Below are 20,329 nucleotides of genomic sequence, written 5' to 3'. Positions count from 1 at the left end.
TTTGAAATCTGGTGTAAGTTTAATTTCTGTTTCGATTAGGTTTAAGGTTTGTTTGGGTATTTTTTTTTGTTTACCTTTTTCTTAATCAGTTTGACTGGCTTAATTTAAAGATGGGTTAAATCTGTTGAGTCTAAATTTGTTTAAAAAAATGAAGGACTGAGCTGAAATCTCCAGAAGCAAAACATTAATAGAGGCTGAGTTTCCATTCAGCTCCGTAAGGAATGAGATGATTTTGTGATACTATTTATTTATGCCTCTTATTAACAATACCTGGTTTAAATTTTAAAAAAAGTACAATACCAAAGATACACAGTTCTTTGAAAAGCATGTTTTTTACCATGTTTTTTTTACTATAACTTTGTTATTATGTCTAACAGTTATGTCAGAAACTGATGGGTGTTTGTTCTTTTTGACATTTGTACAAATGCATCTGTTATGACACAACATTCCTGGCTCTGGTCCCTGACACTGCAGTTTCTAAAATATGTAGACATCTTCACATGCTCCTAAATTACTCAGTATCATTTAGTTTAAGTCTACTTGAATAAATTATTTGTTGGCTGCCGGGAGTCCTGTTTCTAAGCTTTCTTGAGTAATAAAAAATACCCCTAAGTTGGCAGGTTGGCTTCTGAACTAAGCAGTTTTGCTTCTGGGCTTTTCTTCAGATCTTCAGTTTGAACTCCCCTGTAAGACCTCATAAGTTAATAGCATTATGCAAAGCAGGCATGAATTCATTGCACATACACAACTGATATAGAGCCATATCCATGATTAACTGTGTCACCCACTTCAGCAGCATTTGAAGATGTTTTGGGGAAGGCAGGAGCAGAGCAAAATGCTACATCCTTCAGAAACTGGGCAAAACTTTTAAAGAAGCACATAACTCATTTGTCCCAGCTGAAGTGCAGACACTGAGGTGCTCCAGCACCACTTCCCAGTCAAACTGCAAGGGTGCATGGTGAGCAAGAAGCTCAGTTTTATGTTCAGGTGGATGCCAGCTGTGTCACCAGGCCAATCTACAGGGCTATAGTTATCTCTATTGTTATCCATCTACCTGAACGTGACCTCCAGTCACATCTGCACATCTCTTTTTAAACAAAAATCCGCTTCCTGTAACTTTGGTGCAAATAAAGACACCACCCATCCCTGCTGTAGAAATTCATTGTTCGGAAGAGCCGCTTTGGGCTGACGGAGGTCGGGGACCTGTCTCCCGAAGACATGAAGAAGATCCGCTACCTCTCCCTGATCGAGCTCACCGCCTTCTACGACGCGCTGGGCGTGGAGCTGAAGAGGAACCGCGTGGAGAGGGTGCGAGGACGAGGTACCGTGTGTGGCATCCCCTCTGCAGACACCTTCATGTTCCATCAGCTTTGGAAGAAGGTGCTTACGAGGCTGTGTTTCCTCCTTTTCACATTTGTTGTTGTTATTTTTAAGAGAATGGTCTTTTCGGAGTCCCCCTCACCGTGCTGCTGGAGAATGACCAAAAGAAGTTTCCTGGAATAAAAGTGCCCCTTATCTTCCAAAAAGTGAGTATCACTTGGCCTGCTTGGTCACTAGGATTTGCTTTTCCACCATTTGCATTGACACTCAAAGGAGTCATCAGATCAGAGAAGTTTCAGACTGGCAGTTGTCTAGAAACTGTCTGACTGAATATTGTGGTTTGAAAACTTTGTGATGAGGAGAGAAAATTGTTCCTTTTGTGGCTTTTTATCTCTGGTGGGGACCCTTTTTGATTTTTGTAATTATGTGATACCATGCAGGAAACTTCAGGAAGAAAATGTCTTTCTGTTTCCCTTTTTCATTAAAATAGAGAGCCAAGCAAAATTGTGTGTGTGCAGAAGAGGCAGAGATGAGTTGTTGTTTCAGGAGTTTTAATTTAACATTAATTCAAACCATAGATATTACTTGGCTACTGTTTGCAGAATGGAGGTGGTATCTTCTGATTGAGGTCTGTATGACAAGACAATGGTATTTAAATGAGACATTTGGCCAGGGATATCCTGTGGATGTCTTGGAGGCAGGTACACCGACACAAGTACGTGTGCAGTTGCACGGATTTACACAGACTCAAAATGGCAACAGATTTCCTTGTAAATACTGACAAAAGAAGACGTGTTGGGGAGTGTCAGGGGAAACACTGACCCAACTTGAGCATTTACATGACTTTGTGATTAGCTCCACTGCTGTCCTATCAAGATAACATTGGAAATCAGAAGAATCAAGGTTAGGGCAAGAAGTAGATCTGGTGGTGAAATTCCAGAGCTGTATGATTAAATGCTGGAATTTTTATTTTTTTCCTCAGTGTTCAAAATTAAATAAAATCAAAGCTTTTTTTTTTTTTTTAAATAACCAATTGGAGTGAAAAGTTTAGTCCTCTATTCACAGAAATTTGAAAATAAAATATCCTGGGATCGTTCCCTAATCAGAGTTCTCAGTTCCAAAAACCTATGTTATCTATAGGCCTTTCCATTGTGCCCCTTGGGGCACACTTAAACATTCCTCAGAGGTTATTTTTCCTTCAAAACACCATTGTGTTTAAGCATATCTGCTGTTTCATTAATATGTTTATGTGTTAATTGTTCTATAGCAGTGCTAACTCTCAAGCCAAGGACAGAGGGGCCTATTGCATTAGCAGTTTTCTATACTCTGCATACTCCTTACTTCAGGATCAGGACTATGGAGACAAATTAGGCAGATTTATTTACATGAGCTGGCTGGATTTCGTTAGCTGATTGCATAGAAATGTATCTTTTTCAGATTCATTTCAAGGATACCTAGGTTGAAAAGAAAGTCAGGAGTATTAAGCACTTCTGAGTATTTTCCTAGATTTTTTTGTCTCTTCTTTCAGCTGCTGCTCAAGCTTGAGGAAACAGGTTTGGAAACTGAAGGAATTCTACGGGTTCCTGGATCTGCCTCCAGAGTCAAGGTACACACTCAAGCCAGTTTTCCGTCTTCTGGACCACAGACTTTATGTAAAATAATACAGCATACACACAAATTCAGACTGCACATAAACACTGATCTGTGTAGCTCAGCATTCCTACTCCTGCCAGTGAAAGGTCAGGTTAGTTCCTGGGAACCAATAAATCACAGACCATTTGGTCTATTACTTTGATTTAGTTAATGTTCTATATAAAGCACAGAGGATGTTGAATGTGATTTTTCTCCACAAAACTTGGAGAAAACTGACATCCTTTCAGTTTATCTCTGTCATCCAAAATTGCTGTGATCTTATCTCTGTTTTAATTTATTTTAGAAATGCAGAGTTCCTAAACTGAGTGAACATCAGATAAAGATCTTATTTTATGTCATTTTAACCTCTGTGTCATTTTATTTTCCATTTATCGTCTGTGATCTCGCAATTTCATGATCCAAGTGAGAGAAATTTGGCCTCTGTTCACTGCTGGCAGCCTGAAGTACTGCATTTTCACAGGCTATTTGTGGGCTATGAACACAGTATAATTGGCACCCAATAACCTGACACTGTGGGCCAGTAATATTTGCAATTGTTTCTCCAGACCAACTTCATTCCAGGAGCTGGAGGAGGCAAATTAGAAAAACAAGGCAGTTTTTTGGTTGGTTGGGCTTTTTTCTGGGCTTAGTAGTGTCTATCTCTTTCCCAGATTTTTGCTTTTTTTCTTTTTTTTTCTTTTCCCTTAGGCTTGTTTTTTTATCTTGTTTAAGCAACACCTTACAGTGCATCCTACTCCCACTTTTTTCATCCTCAAGGGAGCTAGTTTTGTGTTCTGAGGCAGGAAGTCTCAACATTGTGGCAGCCACACAAATGATGGGGATTGCTAAACAATTGGGTGGGCTGAGGATCATAAAAAATGGCTGAATAAGAAAAAGCAGCATCACATGAAACACACCAAAGTTAGGCAGCAGCATCCCAGCTCCTTCGACGCCATGCACTGATAAAAGCCCCCAAAGCCTTGAAAAGTGCCACATCTTGCAGAAGGGAGCTCCTAACTTGCCCTGTACTTTTCAGCTTCCTCATTTTTTCATACAGATGATTGAATGTAATTTCACACAATCTCAAATTTTTCCAGTCTTTCCTTGGAGATTACACAGCAGGGCTGTGCTCTAATTCAGTTATTTTCATATTCTTTGCATACACTGCACTGTGTCTTGTTCACTTCTTTTTCACAACCTGTATCCTGGGAGCTGCTATGAGATATGACTTCATATGCAACTCCTCCATACTAGGTGGTAAGTTAAACTGCCCATGTCAAAGTTTTTAAATTATTTGAGTTTTGGTTTCATTTGAGTCTGCCCAACAAACCAGTGAGCAAGAGAGAGATTTTTTTCAAAGCAGATCCAGATTTCATCCTTGAAAAGCCTTCATACATTATTATGACATTAGGACCTAAGGGCATTCCAACTTTATTTCAGTCTTGTTTGGAGAAAGAAAAGGCATATGGAAATGATTAAAGGTTGCTCTTCTATGAAACAAAGACTAAAAGAAATGAATACAAGTTTTTCCCTGTAACAAAAGCTCCAGTGAACCAAAACTGTATGACAGTCTAGTGAAGGACCAGTCATGTTAAAAAAAAAAAAAGCAGCACATATTTTAAAAGTATTAGATGCATACATAGATACATGTATACAAGGCAGGAAGGGAGAGAATTGAGTGTATAAAATACATGCTTACCTGTGTGGAGAGAGATATATATAACTATATATATATTATAATGTTTATGTTTCCAAAATCTTGCATTCTGTTTTTGTGGCTTTTTCCCAGTACTCAGCAGAAAAATGTGGAGTAGAATTCTGTCCTCTTGTGCTTTTGATGAGGTGAGGATTTCTGTTCCACATTTCCAGTCAGTTACAGGAGAGAATTCAGTCTAGGTGTTTGTATTGATTATGTGCAAAGGATGTGAATACAGAGGAAGCTGAGATAGCCCAGATTAAAACCAGTAAAATGTGCTAGTCAAAATGAGACTGTAGCATTTTATGCCAAATCCTGAACGACTTTCTACTTCCGTTTGTGCAGCCATTCTACTTCATTATGTGTGACTGTACTTGATATGTAATTTCCTTCCATTCATGTGAGACGTGGCAAGCAGAATTCATTTCTAAAAGCTTTTCTGCCTGAATGGACTGAACTGTGCATTATATTAAAGTACAACTGACAAAATCATGATCCAAAACCAAATATATGCTACAGATATATTTTGTCATAGATGGTCTCATAAAAAGCAGCAACAAACTTTCTAGGGAGAGGACAGTGTTTGGCCAGTAATAATAGTGAAAGCTGCATTATTTATGGACATTCTTATATTAAAATACTGTCCTTCAATCTTTTAAACTCAACAATTTTTTGAGGAGCGTGCATTTTTTGAACAGTCATCTGGGTCTGAAGCCAAATCCTGTTCTTACTAGGAGCCTTGCTGAGTATTTCCCTTTCACATATGTGTTTTGAACACTGGCTAGTGACCCTCCAGAACTTTACTGACCTCTGTTATGGAGCAGGATGAACAAGGGGATTAAATGGGAACCCAAAATGGTATCATCATCAATTCTATCTTAAACCTCTCCTGTGTCTTTAGAGGTTTGCAGGGGGGGTTTTATGCATTAAGGTTTTTTCTGAGAGTAATGGTTTTGAATCTTTATTTTTCTACAGTTTGACCAAATCTAACTATAATTATCCTAACATAAAACTTCCTTTCAAAGATGGGAAGACCTGAATTTTAAGCCATTTGCTGAAGGCCCATGGATTCAGAGTATCTAGCAAGTTCACTGGCAGTGAGGAAGAAACACCACTCCTTTGTGACTTAAGGGTCAAAACCTCTGGAGAGTGTTTTAAACAAAATGAACAGCTGTGCTAACTGAGTTTTCTCCTTCTAGTTCTAAGACATAGCACAGAATGCCTTGCTTCAAGGTGGTTCAAATTGTTCACTGGCAGAAATCTAGCTATAGCAAACCAAATTTAGCCTGGGTTGCCAAATATCTGCAGGAACTTGACTTCTTAACCTGCTCTGAGCTCCACATGGCTGTCACTGGGTTAGGGCTGCTTTAGTTCAAGTACTGTACAAACCTGTCTGCTGCTTGTAATGGGGTTTCTGAAGTGATCACAAATTGCTGGATCAGCAGCAATGATTGAAGGCCAAATGTTTCTTTTATTTTTCAGAATCTCCATCAAGAACTTGAGGCAAAATTTTATGAAGACACTTTTGACTGGGACCAAGTACGAAATAATGATGCAGCAGGACTGCTAAAAATGTTTATAAGAGAACTCCCCAGCCCACTCTTCACAGTAGAATATCTGCCTGCATTCATCACATTAGTAGAAAGTATGTGGAAATGGATTTAGTATGGACTGATAATATGATAAAATGCAAGAGTAGACATTACATTTTCTTTTTCTCTCTGAAGTATATAGATAAAGTCATACAATTTTTTTTCTCCCTCTGAAGTAGAGAGAAAAACAGATCCAGTGCTTTGCCTAAACATTTTAATTTTCTGCAAAGTTTTGTTTTCAAATGAGAAAGGTGTCTGCATTCAGCTAATGGCACAGGCTTGTTATGTGAACAAAACAACTGTTTAATGTAAAATTTGGAACCTGTGAGTAAACAGTGACTGAGTAATGACTTTCATGTATAGACTCTGATTCACATTAACTGTAGGTTTCACAAATGAAAATTTCTGCAAGGTAAACTCAAATCACTGTCCTTTACATACTGGACCTACTGGACCTATTTTATTTCTGTTAAAGTTTATATTGAGGTCATATCATTGGTACAGCGATATGTGTGAGCACAGAAAAGTTCAGGCAGCTGGGCTTTGTTTTCAGTGTACATACACCCTCTCAATCTCAGTACATTTTGTTCATTTCTCTTCCAGGAAGAATGCAGTTGTACCTTGCCATACCTATGACTTCACTGTAAAGTCACTCAAGCTAGGACAGACTGAAAGTCTCAGGATGGTGAATTTATTAGCAAATTGGTACAGAAAACTTTACATAAGGTTGCAGTCATGCTTTCAGTGTCTCCATGAGTAGCTTAAAGGGCAGAAGGAGGTGACCTCTTTCCATAACTTCACATACCTGAGTGTGTGTGGACTCTTTATGAGTCCCAGGCTGCATGCAGTTACAATGGCTCAGCAGTTTGGAGGAGACTGACCAGGACATGTCTGTGCAGAGTAAAGTGATTTTATTCCCTACAACAAATACACAGATATCTAAGAGAAACTAGCTAGTACTAAAAAATACTGGATTGTTACTGTGTAGATAGAATTTTATAACGCCTTATGTCCCTGGTTTTTCTCATCATCCAAGATGATGAGAAAAAAAGCCACTCATTAAGGTGATTTTTTATTAGGGCAAAAGTGTATGGTTAATCAACACCTAAGCATGCTAGTCTCAGCCAGACACTAGCTGGTATGTCTAGAACTGCTGACACACAAGGTTTTTAGAACAAACCAATTGCAGTTGGGATTTCAAAAGCATTAATTATTCATGTCCTTAGAAATCTCCAAGATCAAGTTACAGCTACAAGCTTTGCATCTGTTGATCATGCTGATGCCTGAAGCCAACAGAGACACAGCCAAGGTGAGTTCTTCATTTGCTATCACCTGCCATCTGTGGTACTTTTGACTTTTAAGTGAGCGACTCATTTTTTTCAGATGCTATGCTAGAAAAGTATTCATCTGTGTTTTTGATGATTTCCTTGAAAAGATGTTCAAATTTCCTGGCTGTCATTTCTCTTACAAGCAACTAAGAAATAGTTGCTGGGGTCTCCAACTGCTGGATGTCAGGCATCATTATTATGGAGCACTCATTTCAAAGAGGCATATTCCTCACTTAGGTTGGACAAAGGAGGTCCAGTTTCTGGATTTTCTGTATAACTGAAATTCTCCAGGATGAATTTAAAAGAGAAGCTGCCCTGTAGGAGCTTTTCTAGTGCACTCCTGGTTCTGGAAGGGCTTTCAGGGCACTGGACCAGACTACAGCATGTAGTCCAAAGTAAAATCATGCATCTGTAGTACACATGTCAGGAGCTCACCCTCAGCTGGCTTGCCTTACAAACCCATGCCCACCACCATGTCCTAATTCCTGATACAAAAACAGTGGCTACAAGCATTTTGGATGCTTGGGAGCTCCCAGATCTGACTGCAGCTGTGTCCTGACCCTAAGAGACACTGGTTGCATCTTTGGGCCTGTTTCTACATCAAGGAAACCTGGGTGAACAAGCTTCCTGGCAACCTCCAGACATTTCACCAGGTCCCCTGCTCATCGGGACCATGCAGGTCTCCCACTTCTGGAAGCCTTTCACTGGCCAGTTTAGATACAACCTTATGAGTTCAGCTGCATTCTTTACCTGAATTTATTTATACAGTAACAAGGGACAAGAACAACTGTCTTCAAAGTACCTGGAGGTCTACTAGTGCTCTGTGAAGAATGGGGTTTGTTTCTGCTACCAAAGTTCTTATGGGTATGGAGCTGCATATGTAAAACACATGCTAGAGGACTAGTCTTAATTATTACTCTATCATTAATTAGGCTTCTGTATGAAAATATAAGTAATGACAAAACTCTACACAGCCCCACTCTCTTGTCTCTAATGAGGTTTTAGAAACTTCTCCAGCACAGTTTCTATTTTGTAATTCTTGGGTTTGTAAAAATGTTTGAATTGCTATGTCAGGGTACAAAGACATTTTAATGGTATGGTGTTTGTTGTTTAACCAAGAGGCAGCTAATACCTGTCATGGTTTAACCCTTGCCAGCAACCAAGCACATGCAGCTCCTCTCTCCCTCCCCAATCAGTTGGATGAGGGAGAGAATAAGAAGTGTAAAAGCTGGAAAATTAATGACTCGAGATAAATGTAATTTAATAGGAAAAAAAAGGCTGTTCATGAAAGCAGAGAAAACAAAGGAACTCACCACTTCCATGGGCAGGTAGGTGTTCAGCCATCACCAGGGGAGCAGGGCTTGATGTCCTTCATGTAACAGTTGGGAAGACAAATGCTATCACCCCAGAAGTCCCCCCTCTCCCTTCATCTTCCTCCCACCTTTTTACACTGAGCATGATGTCCCATGGTCTGGAATATCCCTTTGGTCACCTGTTCTGGTTGTGTTTCCCCCTGATTTCTCATGCATCTTAGCAGTGTGGCAGTACAAAAATCAGAAGAGGCCTTGGCTCTAAGCAAGTCCTAATCAGCAATAACAAAAAAGAATCTATATTATAAACACTGTGTTCAGCACAAGTCCCAAACATAACCCCATACCAGTCAGCGTGAATAAAATTAACTCTACTCCCTCTAAAGCCAACACATCACCACACAGCCATTCCTTCATTCCTCCCCCCTCCCAGTGGGATGGGTGAGAAAATCTGAAAAAAAAAAGTAAAATTAATGGGTTGAGACAATAACAGTTTAATAGGACAGAAATGAATGGGAAAATAATAATGATTCATTAATTAGAACACACAAAACAAGTGGTGCACAATGCAATTTTTCACCACTCGCTGACTGATGCCCAGCCAGTTCTTAAGCAGTGGGCCAAGACTGGTTTTACCCATGGTTTAGATACTGAGCACAATGCCATGTAGTATGGAATATCCCTTGGGAGTCAGCTGTCCAGGCTGTGTCCCCTCCCAAGTCCTTGTGCAGCCCCAGCCCCCTTGCTGGCAGTGCAGCATGAGAAGCTGAAGATTACACTTGACTAAGTGAAAACACTGCTTAGCAACAAGCTAAAACATCAGTGTGTTATCAACATTATTCTTATCCTAAATCCAAAACACACCCCTGTACCAGATGCAAGGAAGAAAATTAACTCTACCCTAGCTGAAACCAGAACAATATTGCAGAAGGACTCATTGGTAGACCCCAACTCTAACCACAGCTGTAGTCTGTGCTATTTAATCATTCAAGCAAAATTCTGAATAAACTACCCAAAAGGGGAAATTCATTTCCTTGGACTCTGCCAAGCATGTGCAGAAGTAATGTCAGTGAACAACCACTTAGCTCTTCTTGCTTTTGTTATCCCAGAATAAAAGTTTGAGGGTTGCTGGCAGAAATTTCAGGTTGTATTGCATGTGGGACTGGTGCAGATTTGGAGAGACTAAACACCCCAAGTGACTGTGACATAAAAAGCATTGGTTAGATGCTTCCAAATGGACACTTGGTAATCTATGAAGTAACTATTCTCTTGCAATATGTGTACATCTTACCTCTAGTATAGGATTCAGAGCCTTACTGTAGACACTGTATTTGCCTTATAAATTTGGGATTATGGTCTAAGTGATAGATAATTTATTAATGTGTGTTTTGATAACATTAACTATTCCTCTGTGGTTGACAAAGGTTGTTGTAACAACAAATATCAGAGCAATCCAAATACTATGAAAAAACCACTAAATTTCATTTCCAAGTGCAGATGTAGCAGCCAGACATGTGCTTTTGAAATGTTGCATTTCAAAAGAAAATTATTCCCTGAAATTAAACAAGTATTGTTTTTTTCCAGGCCTTTCTTCAGTTCCTGAAGAAGGTGGTTGCTAATGAAGGGAAAAACAAGATGAACTTGTGGAACGTGTCCATGATTGTTGCACCAAACCTCTTCATCTACAAAGGGAAACGTGCAAACCAACAGGAAATGCAAGCAGCCGCCACCACCGCGCACATTGTGCGGCTTTTAATCCGGTACCAGGACATCCTGTGGACTGTGAGTAGTGCTGGTTCCCCCTTGATGGTCCCATTTCAGTGCCCGACATGTGCAGAAATCAGAATAAACCGACCTTCCAAGGAGAAACAGTTTCTTTGGAAACTGACTGGAGTCTTCCATGTCTAGAATGAGGCACCCTGGCAGATTTTTCTGGATTGAAAAATTACTTACTACCTTACTTATCTAAGACATCTATTTTAGCATCAATTGCCTTCTGGAAGTCCCTCTCCCACACCATTGTTTATACAGAGTGATGCATAGAAGAATGGTTTCATCTGGATGTATAGGTGATATGACTAAACTTGAATGTGATTAGATGTCTGTTTAAAGTCTAGCCTACAATAATATGGGACAAAAGTGTGTACAACTTTTTGGACTTCTGATGGTTGGCCTGAAGATATTGACAGTCTCAGCTTGTTTGCTCATAACAGAGGGAGAGTATAATGGGGGTCGCAAATACCACCTCCTAATAAAGCTCCTGCAGCTGCAAACATCACTTTAAAGTTTCATATGGCATGAAAGACAATCTACAGTTTCACCAAAGGATAACTGCAGGTTGTTAGAGGAAGCTACTGATTGCATGTATCTTCCAGGAATAAACAGTTTCTGCTGCCTAAAATTCAGTGCCCTTCTAAAGACTCAACACAATTGGGAAAAATTACTGTATATTCTCACATCTGGTTTCCTCCTTCTAGGTCCCATCCTTCCTAATTTCCCAAGTGAGAAAAATGAATGAGGCAGCCATGAACAACAGCAAGAGACAGCTGATGTTTGACAAAGGAGTGAGAAAACTTTTGAGGAGAAAGACCATGGAACGGGAGAGACCTGAAAGACCAGAGGTGTGATAAAAAAATACAGGTTTCAAGGGCAGCTTTAAACAGTGTTTATCTCATGAAAGATTCTGAGTGTGGGGAGGAAATTTTGCCATACAAAATAAGCTGATTTGAGAATTATCTTGAAAGATGTGGTTCCCAGTCTAACACTCTGATAAGACAAAGTTTTGGGAATTGATTGAGAAAAGGTAAGGAAGGCAGAATGATTTCCAGCAGCCAAAGCTGCCAAGCTGGTTTTCAACCTGTTCCGTAAGAAATGGTTATATGTGGACTGTCCCTGGCAGCAGTGATTTGTGATACTCAACACAGTGATACTCAACAAATGCATGGATCTGTTGATGAATAGTAGAATGATCCATATTAGGATTAATTGCATTTATCCATGTCCTGGTACAGGCCACTTGATACTCTTCTTGCAAGATTTAGTCTTACAGCTTGCACTAATTTTTTAAGCATAGAGAAAGTTCAGTTTGCCTACCATAGACACCTAAACTGTGCCTAAATGTGCTCTGTGAAGTAGATTGTGTTGTTATTCCCTGTATAGTCAGAGGAGAGAGGTGGACACTTTTGAGGATTTCCAGGGCTCCAGAAGCAGTTTGGACTTAAGAAAATCTGATAGAAAAACCTTTCTTGAAGGTGTTAAAGCCACCAATTTTAATCTACTGCCTAGAAACTTACTTGGGGTATCCTGCTTTGATAGGCAACTAAAACTATCTTACATATTAGGTGCAACATAAATTTGGGCAACAAGACATATCATGTCTCTATGCACAACCTACACAGTCCCTATAGCAACTTACATGTATTTCCATGTAGTAACTAATAACCTGGAGAGGAAGTATTTAGAGTCTTCCATGAGTGTTTGAAAGAATGAAGGCTGGTGTATTGTAAGAGAAGTAATCAAGGAAATGGTGAAGAACTCTGTAGCTGTTGAATAGTCTTGAAGAACAAAAGAAAAGAAAAATTAGGAAGGAATGATATCACAAGGTTATGAGAAATAGAGAATGAGCCACTAGTACAGACAAGAGAGAAAATGCAGAAGGTAATGTATGGAAGGAAATGTAGAAAGGTAAATGTTATGTATGAATGGTAAATACATTCCAATTCACCTTTCTCAAGAATTTGCCAGCACTGACTGAAGTATTTTAGGTAGGGTAGGACATCCATTGGTGCTGCAGATGGAGACAGAGATGTTTCTTTAAAATGGCAGTGTAGACTACTGTGCTGCAAAGTTAATTTCAGTGTGGGATGAGCACAGATAGACTCCTTCTCTGAGGAGAGTCCATTACTGAAGTCATTGCACCTTTGGGAAGACAAGTCCATTGATCAGAGTAATTGGCTTTACATCTAATAAAAATGAGGGTAGCCATGGCAAGAAGCTGAAATATGATGGGTAAATTGGCGGCAGACTCTGTTTGGATAACTGAGTTTAATGTTGAGAGCACTTAACGCAAGCCCCAGGTCTCAGATGTTCTAAATTACACAGAGACAGAGACTGGAGAGACTATTGTGTTCTGGTCAGCATGGTATTAACTGGATTAGAACTGGAATGCAAACCTTGCTAATTGATTTATCCACCATTAATCATGGAAGAGTGCCTAAACTTCATAGATGATCATTTGAACCCTACACAAGGTCAAATTTCAAATTAACAGAAACCATATGGTACTTGATGTTTTACTGTACACACACTTCAATCTGGTTGAAGTTACAGGAAGCAGAAACAGAGAACTGAATTTTTATGCCTCAGGAGAATTTCATCTTTAGAAGGAAAACCAGATATTCTTAATAATTTTTTATGTTTTTAAATAAGCAGCTGGTTCATTAACCAATGTTAACAGAAATAAGTTAAAGTTACAATTCAAGGGCTTTACCCTGTGTGCATTTATGTGCTACTTACCAAAGAGTTTGTGTCTTTGTGTTGTATCTGATTTGTGTCCACAAATTTGCATTTGTATGACTGTAAATGTCTTTTGAATAGCCAAGAGAATGCAGGACAGTGAATTTTGCAAGCAACCTCAAATGAGGTTACAGAACTGCTTCCAAATTGAGCTAGAGCAATATTTGCCTTAGACTTACTCTATTGAATATTGATTTTAGGGAGCTGTCACTTTCCCTCCATACTTGCAGTCTGACATACCCGAGGGGGTGATAAGAGTTTATGCTCCACTGCATTCAAAAGTCTCTATGGCAATTCAACTCAACAGCCAAACAAAAGCCAAAGACATCCTGGCTCGATTCCACTGTGAAAACAGGTGGGTAAAGCAGAACATTTTGTTTTTTCTGAATAACAATGTCAGAACTATAAATGAATGTATTCCTCCCTCTTCAAAGATTCATTGTGTTACAATAACTCTTTTTCTAATCTAAAATTGCTAATTTATGGTTATGTCAATCAAAGAAATTTTAACCACTTATCTTACTCTTTTTATTCTACTTTATAACTGGCTTCTATATAGAATCAATCTGCCCTCCCTTATACCACAAATAAAAATGTACATTAAACCTATATTTTATAGACTTACCACATAGAGAACCCAAAGGGATTGTTTTACTTCTATTCATAAGTCTAGAATGTTTTTATTTCTGTAAGGTAATAATTATTAACAGCTATGGGAAATGGTAAATTGTGTCTGAAAGTCTTTTCTGCAAAGTCTTCCCATGTTACCACATAATTCTGTTCTTTGAATAAATAATATAAAATAAATAATATAGAAGGTTTGGTTGATTATGATGTAGTAATCTACCTCTGTGGCAGATTCATTATTCTGTAGTGGTCCATTTGGTAGAAGTTATTGGTTTTAATAAGGCAGTTCACAGGGGAAAAAATACCAAACTTTAGCTTACCATAGATGGTGTATGATAAGGCAGTGGTTATAACAGAAGGACAAACTGAAAGTTTTTTTTTCTATCCTAGCCATGGAGCATCACAGAACGTGAGAGGCCAGATCCAAAGTTTACATGAAATTGGAGGAAATATAGGTAGGTCTCAATTTTGAAAATTAATTCTTAATGTCCTTAACCTCCTAAAATACCTCAGGGCAGCACTGTTTTGACACAGCTGGGTCTCTCCTACCCTCCAGTCCATTTGGAGGAAAGGAGCCTGACCCAAAAGCTGTTAGAATCCATGGCATCATTTATTCCAACTCTAGAGTGACAGGAGGGGTACCCCAGGAGAGAACGAACCCGGCGGCTGGATCTCAGCAGCACTTCTTACAGTCTTGCCAAATTCATCTGACCTTTTTCTTAACCTCTCTCACTCTCGTAGCTGAGCATTTTTCCATGGTTAAGAGATCCTTAGTCTTCCTCTTGCAAGCACACTCCACCTTGCTGTCAAGCATTTTTCCAAGATCTCTTTCTTTCTTGCTGTATGCAAGTGTTAACCTCCCTCAAATGAAGACCTACAGAATTGTGAATTCAGCCCCTGCACATATAGGTGTTCTGTACTCACATTAATCTGTGTGCTTTATTTAGATTGCAAATTCCTTGCAATAGGGTTTTTGTCTTCTTCTGTTTCATGCAGTGACACTTTTTATAATAACAACAGTGGCCCACAAGTTTCTGGCCTAAAGGTCAAAAAAAAAATTTTAATTTGATATTACACAATCCTTTCTCTTCTTACTCTCTCTCCTTTCTGTGTTCATGCCAAAATTCTGGATGCTGTGTTGGAGTCAGTTGTAAATTACCTGAGTAGATCATTCCTTATTTCTTCTAGATTCAGCTCTAAAGACTTTCTGTAAAGTTACTACAAAACATCACAGACTTACTTCAGCAGCAATCAGGAATCAGTCTTTATTACTGATGATAACAAAAAACTAAATTGGATTAGTGATTTGTTTTGCCTGTCCAAACAAGATGACCAACTGATGCTAAAACAGAAAAATGATCCTAAAGACCTTGTGAAACAATCCTAAATATTCCTACTATGATCTTCCAAAAAATTGGGAGATTTAATTTGCATCTTCATTTAAAATCATTTTTACAGTCCTAGATCCTTCAGGGCACCTTAGTCCACTGATTATGCATTAATTCATTTATATTGCTTTCACTTGAAAAAAATCATTAGGACCCCAGTGACCTCATAAGTAACCATACAAAAATTTTACTATAATCTTATGTCATAGCAAAGTAACCTTACCAGTGAAATTACTTCATTACCCCATGTAAATGCAATATAGTCCAACAAATCAACTTAACTCTAGAATTTATTGCCTTATTACTCAACTAAGAGGCACAAAATCCTCATTCAGGCAAAGGCAGCCACAACTTCCCAATCACCAGCTAATGAAACAGCCAGAGTGCAAAAGATTTTTTTTTTTTAACTAGCAAATTGGCAACTCCCAAAAACCTTGTTAGAGTCCCTGCATTTCTTTCCAAGATCCTACTGTATGGGAACACATTGTTTACAGAGCTACTTTTTCAGCATTTAAAAATAGTGTAGAAGTCAGAGAGTTGTAATTCCAGTTCAGTAAATCCAAAGAAATAAAATCCCCCATACTGCAGCATTTACACTAACAATGTTGTTGATGCTTCTGAAAAGACCATATTCACCATTTGACTAAATGTCTTGTCCATTACTCAGTGTAATGCAGGACATCCTGCCTGGAAGTGGCAGTAAATTCATGACTGTCAGAGAGTAAAATCACTTGCAAATTTACCAAAGGTCCGCTCTGTATCCAGGCAAGATGTTAGCTGGATGAACACACCAAACTGGGCTTGCTGTGTGCAGGTCAGAGAAACATTCAAGGACATTTTAACACAGCTCTGTCCCTGTGTGCTCAGAACATCTTATGATTCATGGCTGACAATTTCCTTTTCAGGTCAGCACTGTCTGGATCCAGATGCGTTCATGCTAGATGTCTACCGTGCAAATCCTCAGGCAGAATGGGTGATAAAACCAAAAGCCAGCTGAAGCAGAAGGCAGCAGAATACTGGACAAATGCCACATGGACAAGAGTGATGCCTGTCATTTTAAGCAGCTCTTGCAGAGACAGAACAAAATGGTATCCACAGGACATCATTCCTTCCTACTGTACTGTCCAGGTGATGGTCAGCACGTAGGACTTTTGGTATTCCAGCTTCCAAACCATCAGAAAAATATCACATTACTTATGCTTCCATATGGATTACACTTGTGCCAGTTGGCCCAGGAGGTGAGGAGGGCAGACCAAGGTACGGTGTTCGTTTCCTGACCTGGTGTTAGAACAATTTTTGGAAATAATGCAGTGGCATCAGATGAATGAAGCACTACTGACCACAGCATGACACAGAAGCATGACAGACATTGGAGAAGGGAAGGTGTCTGTCGGGCATGGAAGGCGGGAGCTCAACATGCAGCAGTGCCAGACCGCTGTGTGAAAACCAAACCTTTCTCCTGGAAGTAAACCCATACAGTGTGTGTTACTGCAATGCTTGTGTCTCTCAGTCACTCCTCATGAGTACCTGATGCTGGGGGAGGGAGGCAGGAGGAGGAACTACAGACAGCTGTACTGCTCAGTGTATGTGCCACTGTAAATCTCATTACCAGTCTTCCAAAATCATCTGTCTGGATCCCTCAGCTGTGTGCAATTGTAATGGCACAAACCACGCTCCCCTACCTTCCCCTGTCACACAAGTTTCAGGAGACAAAGGCTGGGTGAGGAGGGGCATATGGCCCTAGCTCTGCCTTTTACTTGATACTCTCAGAATTAAATCTGTGTAATGCCAGACTATGAGATGTGTTTATGGTGCCACTTACAATCATCACCTTTTTTGTTAACCATTATCATTTCTAATTTGTAACCTAATTCTTTTTATTTTGTTTATTTTAGCTTTAATATGTAAGCAATTTTTATACTCTTCAGCTGCATCAACAAGAGAGATCTTTGTTCAGGTCTTGTATAATACAGCATGGAGAAGAAACAGGGCTTCCAATGAGAAAAGGGATTTAATAATTTACACATTAGGTCTTTAAAACCATAGCCAGTCTAGGCCCAGTTGTGCTGGGGTTTTTGCAAATACACAGCAAATTGCAGCTGGCATGCAGTCTAAGCAAGCACACAGGCTGACAAGAGAATACTGAGCTGCCACTGAATTTGGAATGTCAGACAGGCTGTCTTGTTTGGAGCTAGTCACAAGAACAAGCGGTGTTCAGTCATCTCACTTTGGGCTGTGCTGAACTAAAGAGGATTGTTGAGTAAGGAAATCACAAATCCCTGGAAAAGAGTTTTTTTTTCATCTGTGTCATATGCAATAAGTGGGAACCAATGCCTTCAACTGCACTGCAATGTCCCCATCACTAATCCCCCCGCACAATGTCCCCAATCATTAATTGTTGCACAATTAAACCATCCCCAGCCTGAGCAATGATTTTTGTTCCTGATCTGGACACAGGGATAAGGCAGAAGCTCTGTTTATTACATAGCAACTTAAAAGAACTCTGAACCAAGTCCTCCAGGTGAACTGGAGGTGAATAAAGTCTGCTGTCCTGCAGACAAAGTCTGTAACTTGTGATGCTCTGCTGAAGATGTGCAATGAGTATCTGAACCAGAAGCAGATCCTCTAAAATGTGTCAAGTTGATCGTGTTCTCCAGTGGTGGTTAGCTTTCATTGTTAGTGGTCAGTGAAAGAAATCAACATTGAATCAGTAAGTTCACCAGCAACAATAATATCTACAGAGGGCAGATCCTGTCTTCTTTCTTATCTTCCTGATAAAAAATGATAAAAAAACTAGCAACATTTTCTTTAGAACAGCGATATTTTTAACTTGTTTTGGTGCATTTTTTGTTTTGGGTTTTTTTGTTTTGTTTTTTGTAGGTTTTTGTTGTTGTTCTTGTTTGTTTGGGTGTTTTTGTTTTGTTTTTCCTTTTTCTTCTTAACACTAAAGGAGAAGCAGTTGCAGCCAGGAAAAAAACAGGACAATTGTATTATAAAATACACTCCTTATTTTGAAAACTATTTATTTTAAGTATACAAGAAATAGTAGGCCTATGGCTTGTTTATAGGACTAAGCATAAAAGTTTTGTCTTGTGCTTTGCTCCCGATACCCTTTAGGTCCCTCTGTGGCAATGGACAGCTCTTTGTGCTTGTGCTGCCCTTGAATGTCAGCTGTAAAGCAGGACTTGTGCTTTCCATATAAAGGCAACATGAGAATTAGTTGAGTTAAATTCTACTCTCAGATGTAGCCAAACAATTCCCTGAGCAGATCAGGAGTAATGAACATCCATCTGGGAAGAACAAATTCAGCAAAGGCTTTTATATGTGGAAAGTGCTTTGAATATAAAGAGAATCAGATAAATGCTAAGCATCATTGTATCTATAGCCAACTAAAAGGCATTCTGTGACTATACAGAAGGCCTAAACTTTAAGAAAGTAATTTGAAGTGTCATAGCAAATGAGCTAACTTCCTACAATACTTTCTGACAAATACATTGACCTCCTCCATCTTGCCCACTCACTTCACTCTGTGTTCTCAATGGCTGTGCAAGGGAAAGGACAGAGCAGCCCTGTGTTCATGCTGCAACTTGCTCAGCATGTTCTGGACCTCATCAATGTTATTTCTGAAATAGATCTCCCTGCATTCTGTATAGAATACCAGGGGGGTTTGGAAGACTTTTACCACTTCACAACTTAGGAAAGTCAAATATGATGTCATAAAATCCACCCTGTGAGCTGTTGTTTTATGCTGAAACTGCCTATAACTTTGTAAGACATGCATATTAGCAGATGAACTAGATTCTACATAGAGTGGCCAAATACCTCCTGTCTCTGAAAAAGGATGTCAGGATTCTCTTTTGATACAAATGGCCCTAATGACCCATGTGTAGTGGTTAATACTGTTCCACATTAAGTTGTTTTGTATTGTTTTGGTACACTAACTTCATTTATTATGCAGCAGACAAATGGAACAAGCTCAGTGGCATTTTGAAATATGAGGTTTCAACTTTAGGTCTTGTATTTCAAGATGCTGGTGGAGGCATGAGGAATTTTTTTTCTCCTAACAGAAGCTGAAGTCAAAACTAAGTTGCAAGAGGATTGTCACCTAAAAAAAAAGGAACATATGTGGAAAGCTGTTAGTAAGAAAGTGGTAGCAAGCAAAGAGAAATTTACTGAAATTCCAAAGATGCCTCAATCATTTATATACTCCATGGTTCTACAAGGACAGCATTTTGCATATCAACACATGGAAAGGGAGTATTGTAAAAAGCAGGTGTTGCAAAACAGACTGGAATGCTTTAACCTGTATATGCAGCGAATGTCATTAGAAAGTGTGCGTGTGTGCAAATGTGTCTGTGTCCATGTATAATATTAACTACCTCACTCTGCATTTTCCAGGAAAAATATTTTGGCTTAGACATTTACTATTTAATCTATTATCAATTTCACATTAATGTTGACAAAGTATTTCTTTTTGTATGAGGCAAGATTTGAAATTAAAAAAAAAGATCTAGTAAAAATACATATTTCAGGATATGGATGAAATTTTATCCAAAACATGTTGCCTAAATTATGCTTCTAATGTGAACCTTGTGAGATCAGATGTTGGGGTTAATAGACGATGAATACAAACACACAGTGTTTCATTTTTATTTTTCAATGGGTTTCTATTCATGTGTGTCTTCTCTGGAAAATAATACAATGCCACTAATCAAAGTGAAGTGTTTGTATGTACGTTTCCCTTACAATCCTCATTATGTTACGTGTTTTGTTGAAGTACGCCATGCAAGTGTATTTGTACAGCAGTGTGTCCACTGTATTGTATCCATGTCAAAAATAAAAACAATACAACAAAGACAGCTCTTCAAATCTAAGCATGTGTGTTTTGGATAGAAGCAGGGGGCAGAAAAGCAACTTAAAA

General features: G+C 39.0%; 1 protein-coding gene across 2 annotated transcripts in view; it reads left to right on the top strand.

Moving 5' to 3' along the window:
- Positions 1-16,553, top strand: part of ARHGAP28 (Rho GTPase activating protein 28) — a 72,689-nt gene extending 56,136 nt beyond the window's left edge. Inside the window, exons 6-15 of one of the 2 annotated variants that reach the window (XM_071417417.1) lie at positions 1,156-1,321; positions 1,435-1,526; positions 2,849-2,926; positions 6,131-6,293; positions 7,467-7,549; positions 10,463-10,660; positions 11,356-11,499; positions 13,624-13,748; positions 14,411-14,475; positions 16,314-16,553. In XM_071417417.1, coding sequence (XP_071273518.1) covers positions 1,156-1,321; positions 1,435-1,526; positions 2,849-2,926; positions 6,131-6,293; positions 7,467-7,549; positions 10,463-10,660; positions 11,356-11,499; positions 13,624-13,748; positions 14,411-14,475; positions 16,314-16,405 — 1,206 coding nt within the window. In that variant the 3' untranslated portion in view covers positions 16,406-16,553. Of the gene's footprint in view, positions 1-1,155; positions 1,322-1,434; positions 1,527-2,848; positions 2,927-6,130; positions 6,294-7,466; positions 7,550-10,462; positions 10,661-11,355; positions 11,500-13,593; positions 13,749-14,410; positions 14,476-16,313 lie in introns of both variants that reach the window. The other variant, XM_071417411.1, reaches the window with a different exon arrangement.
- The last annotated feature ends 3,776 nt before the right edge of the window (positions 16,554-20,329 follow it).

Source organism: Agelaius tricolor, unplaced genomic scaffold, assembly GCF_023055355.1.
Source record: "Agelaius tricolor isolate 1412-34295 unplaced genomic scaffold, bAgeTri1.0.p SCAF_2, whole genome shotgun sequence".
Lineage (NCBI taxonomy): Eukaryota > Metazoa > Chordata > Aves > Passeriformes > Icteridae > Agelaius > Agelaius tricolor.
The sequence above is the reverse complement of the archived record's forward strand: the minus strand, read 5'-3'. Positions and strand labels throughout refer to the sequence as shown.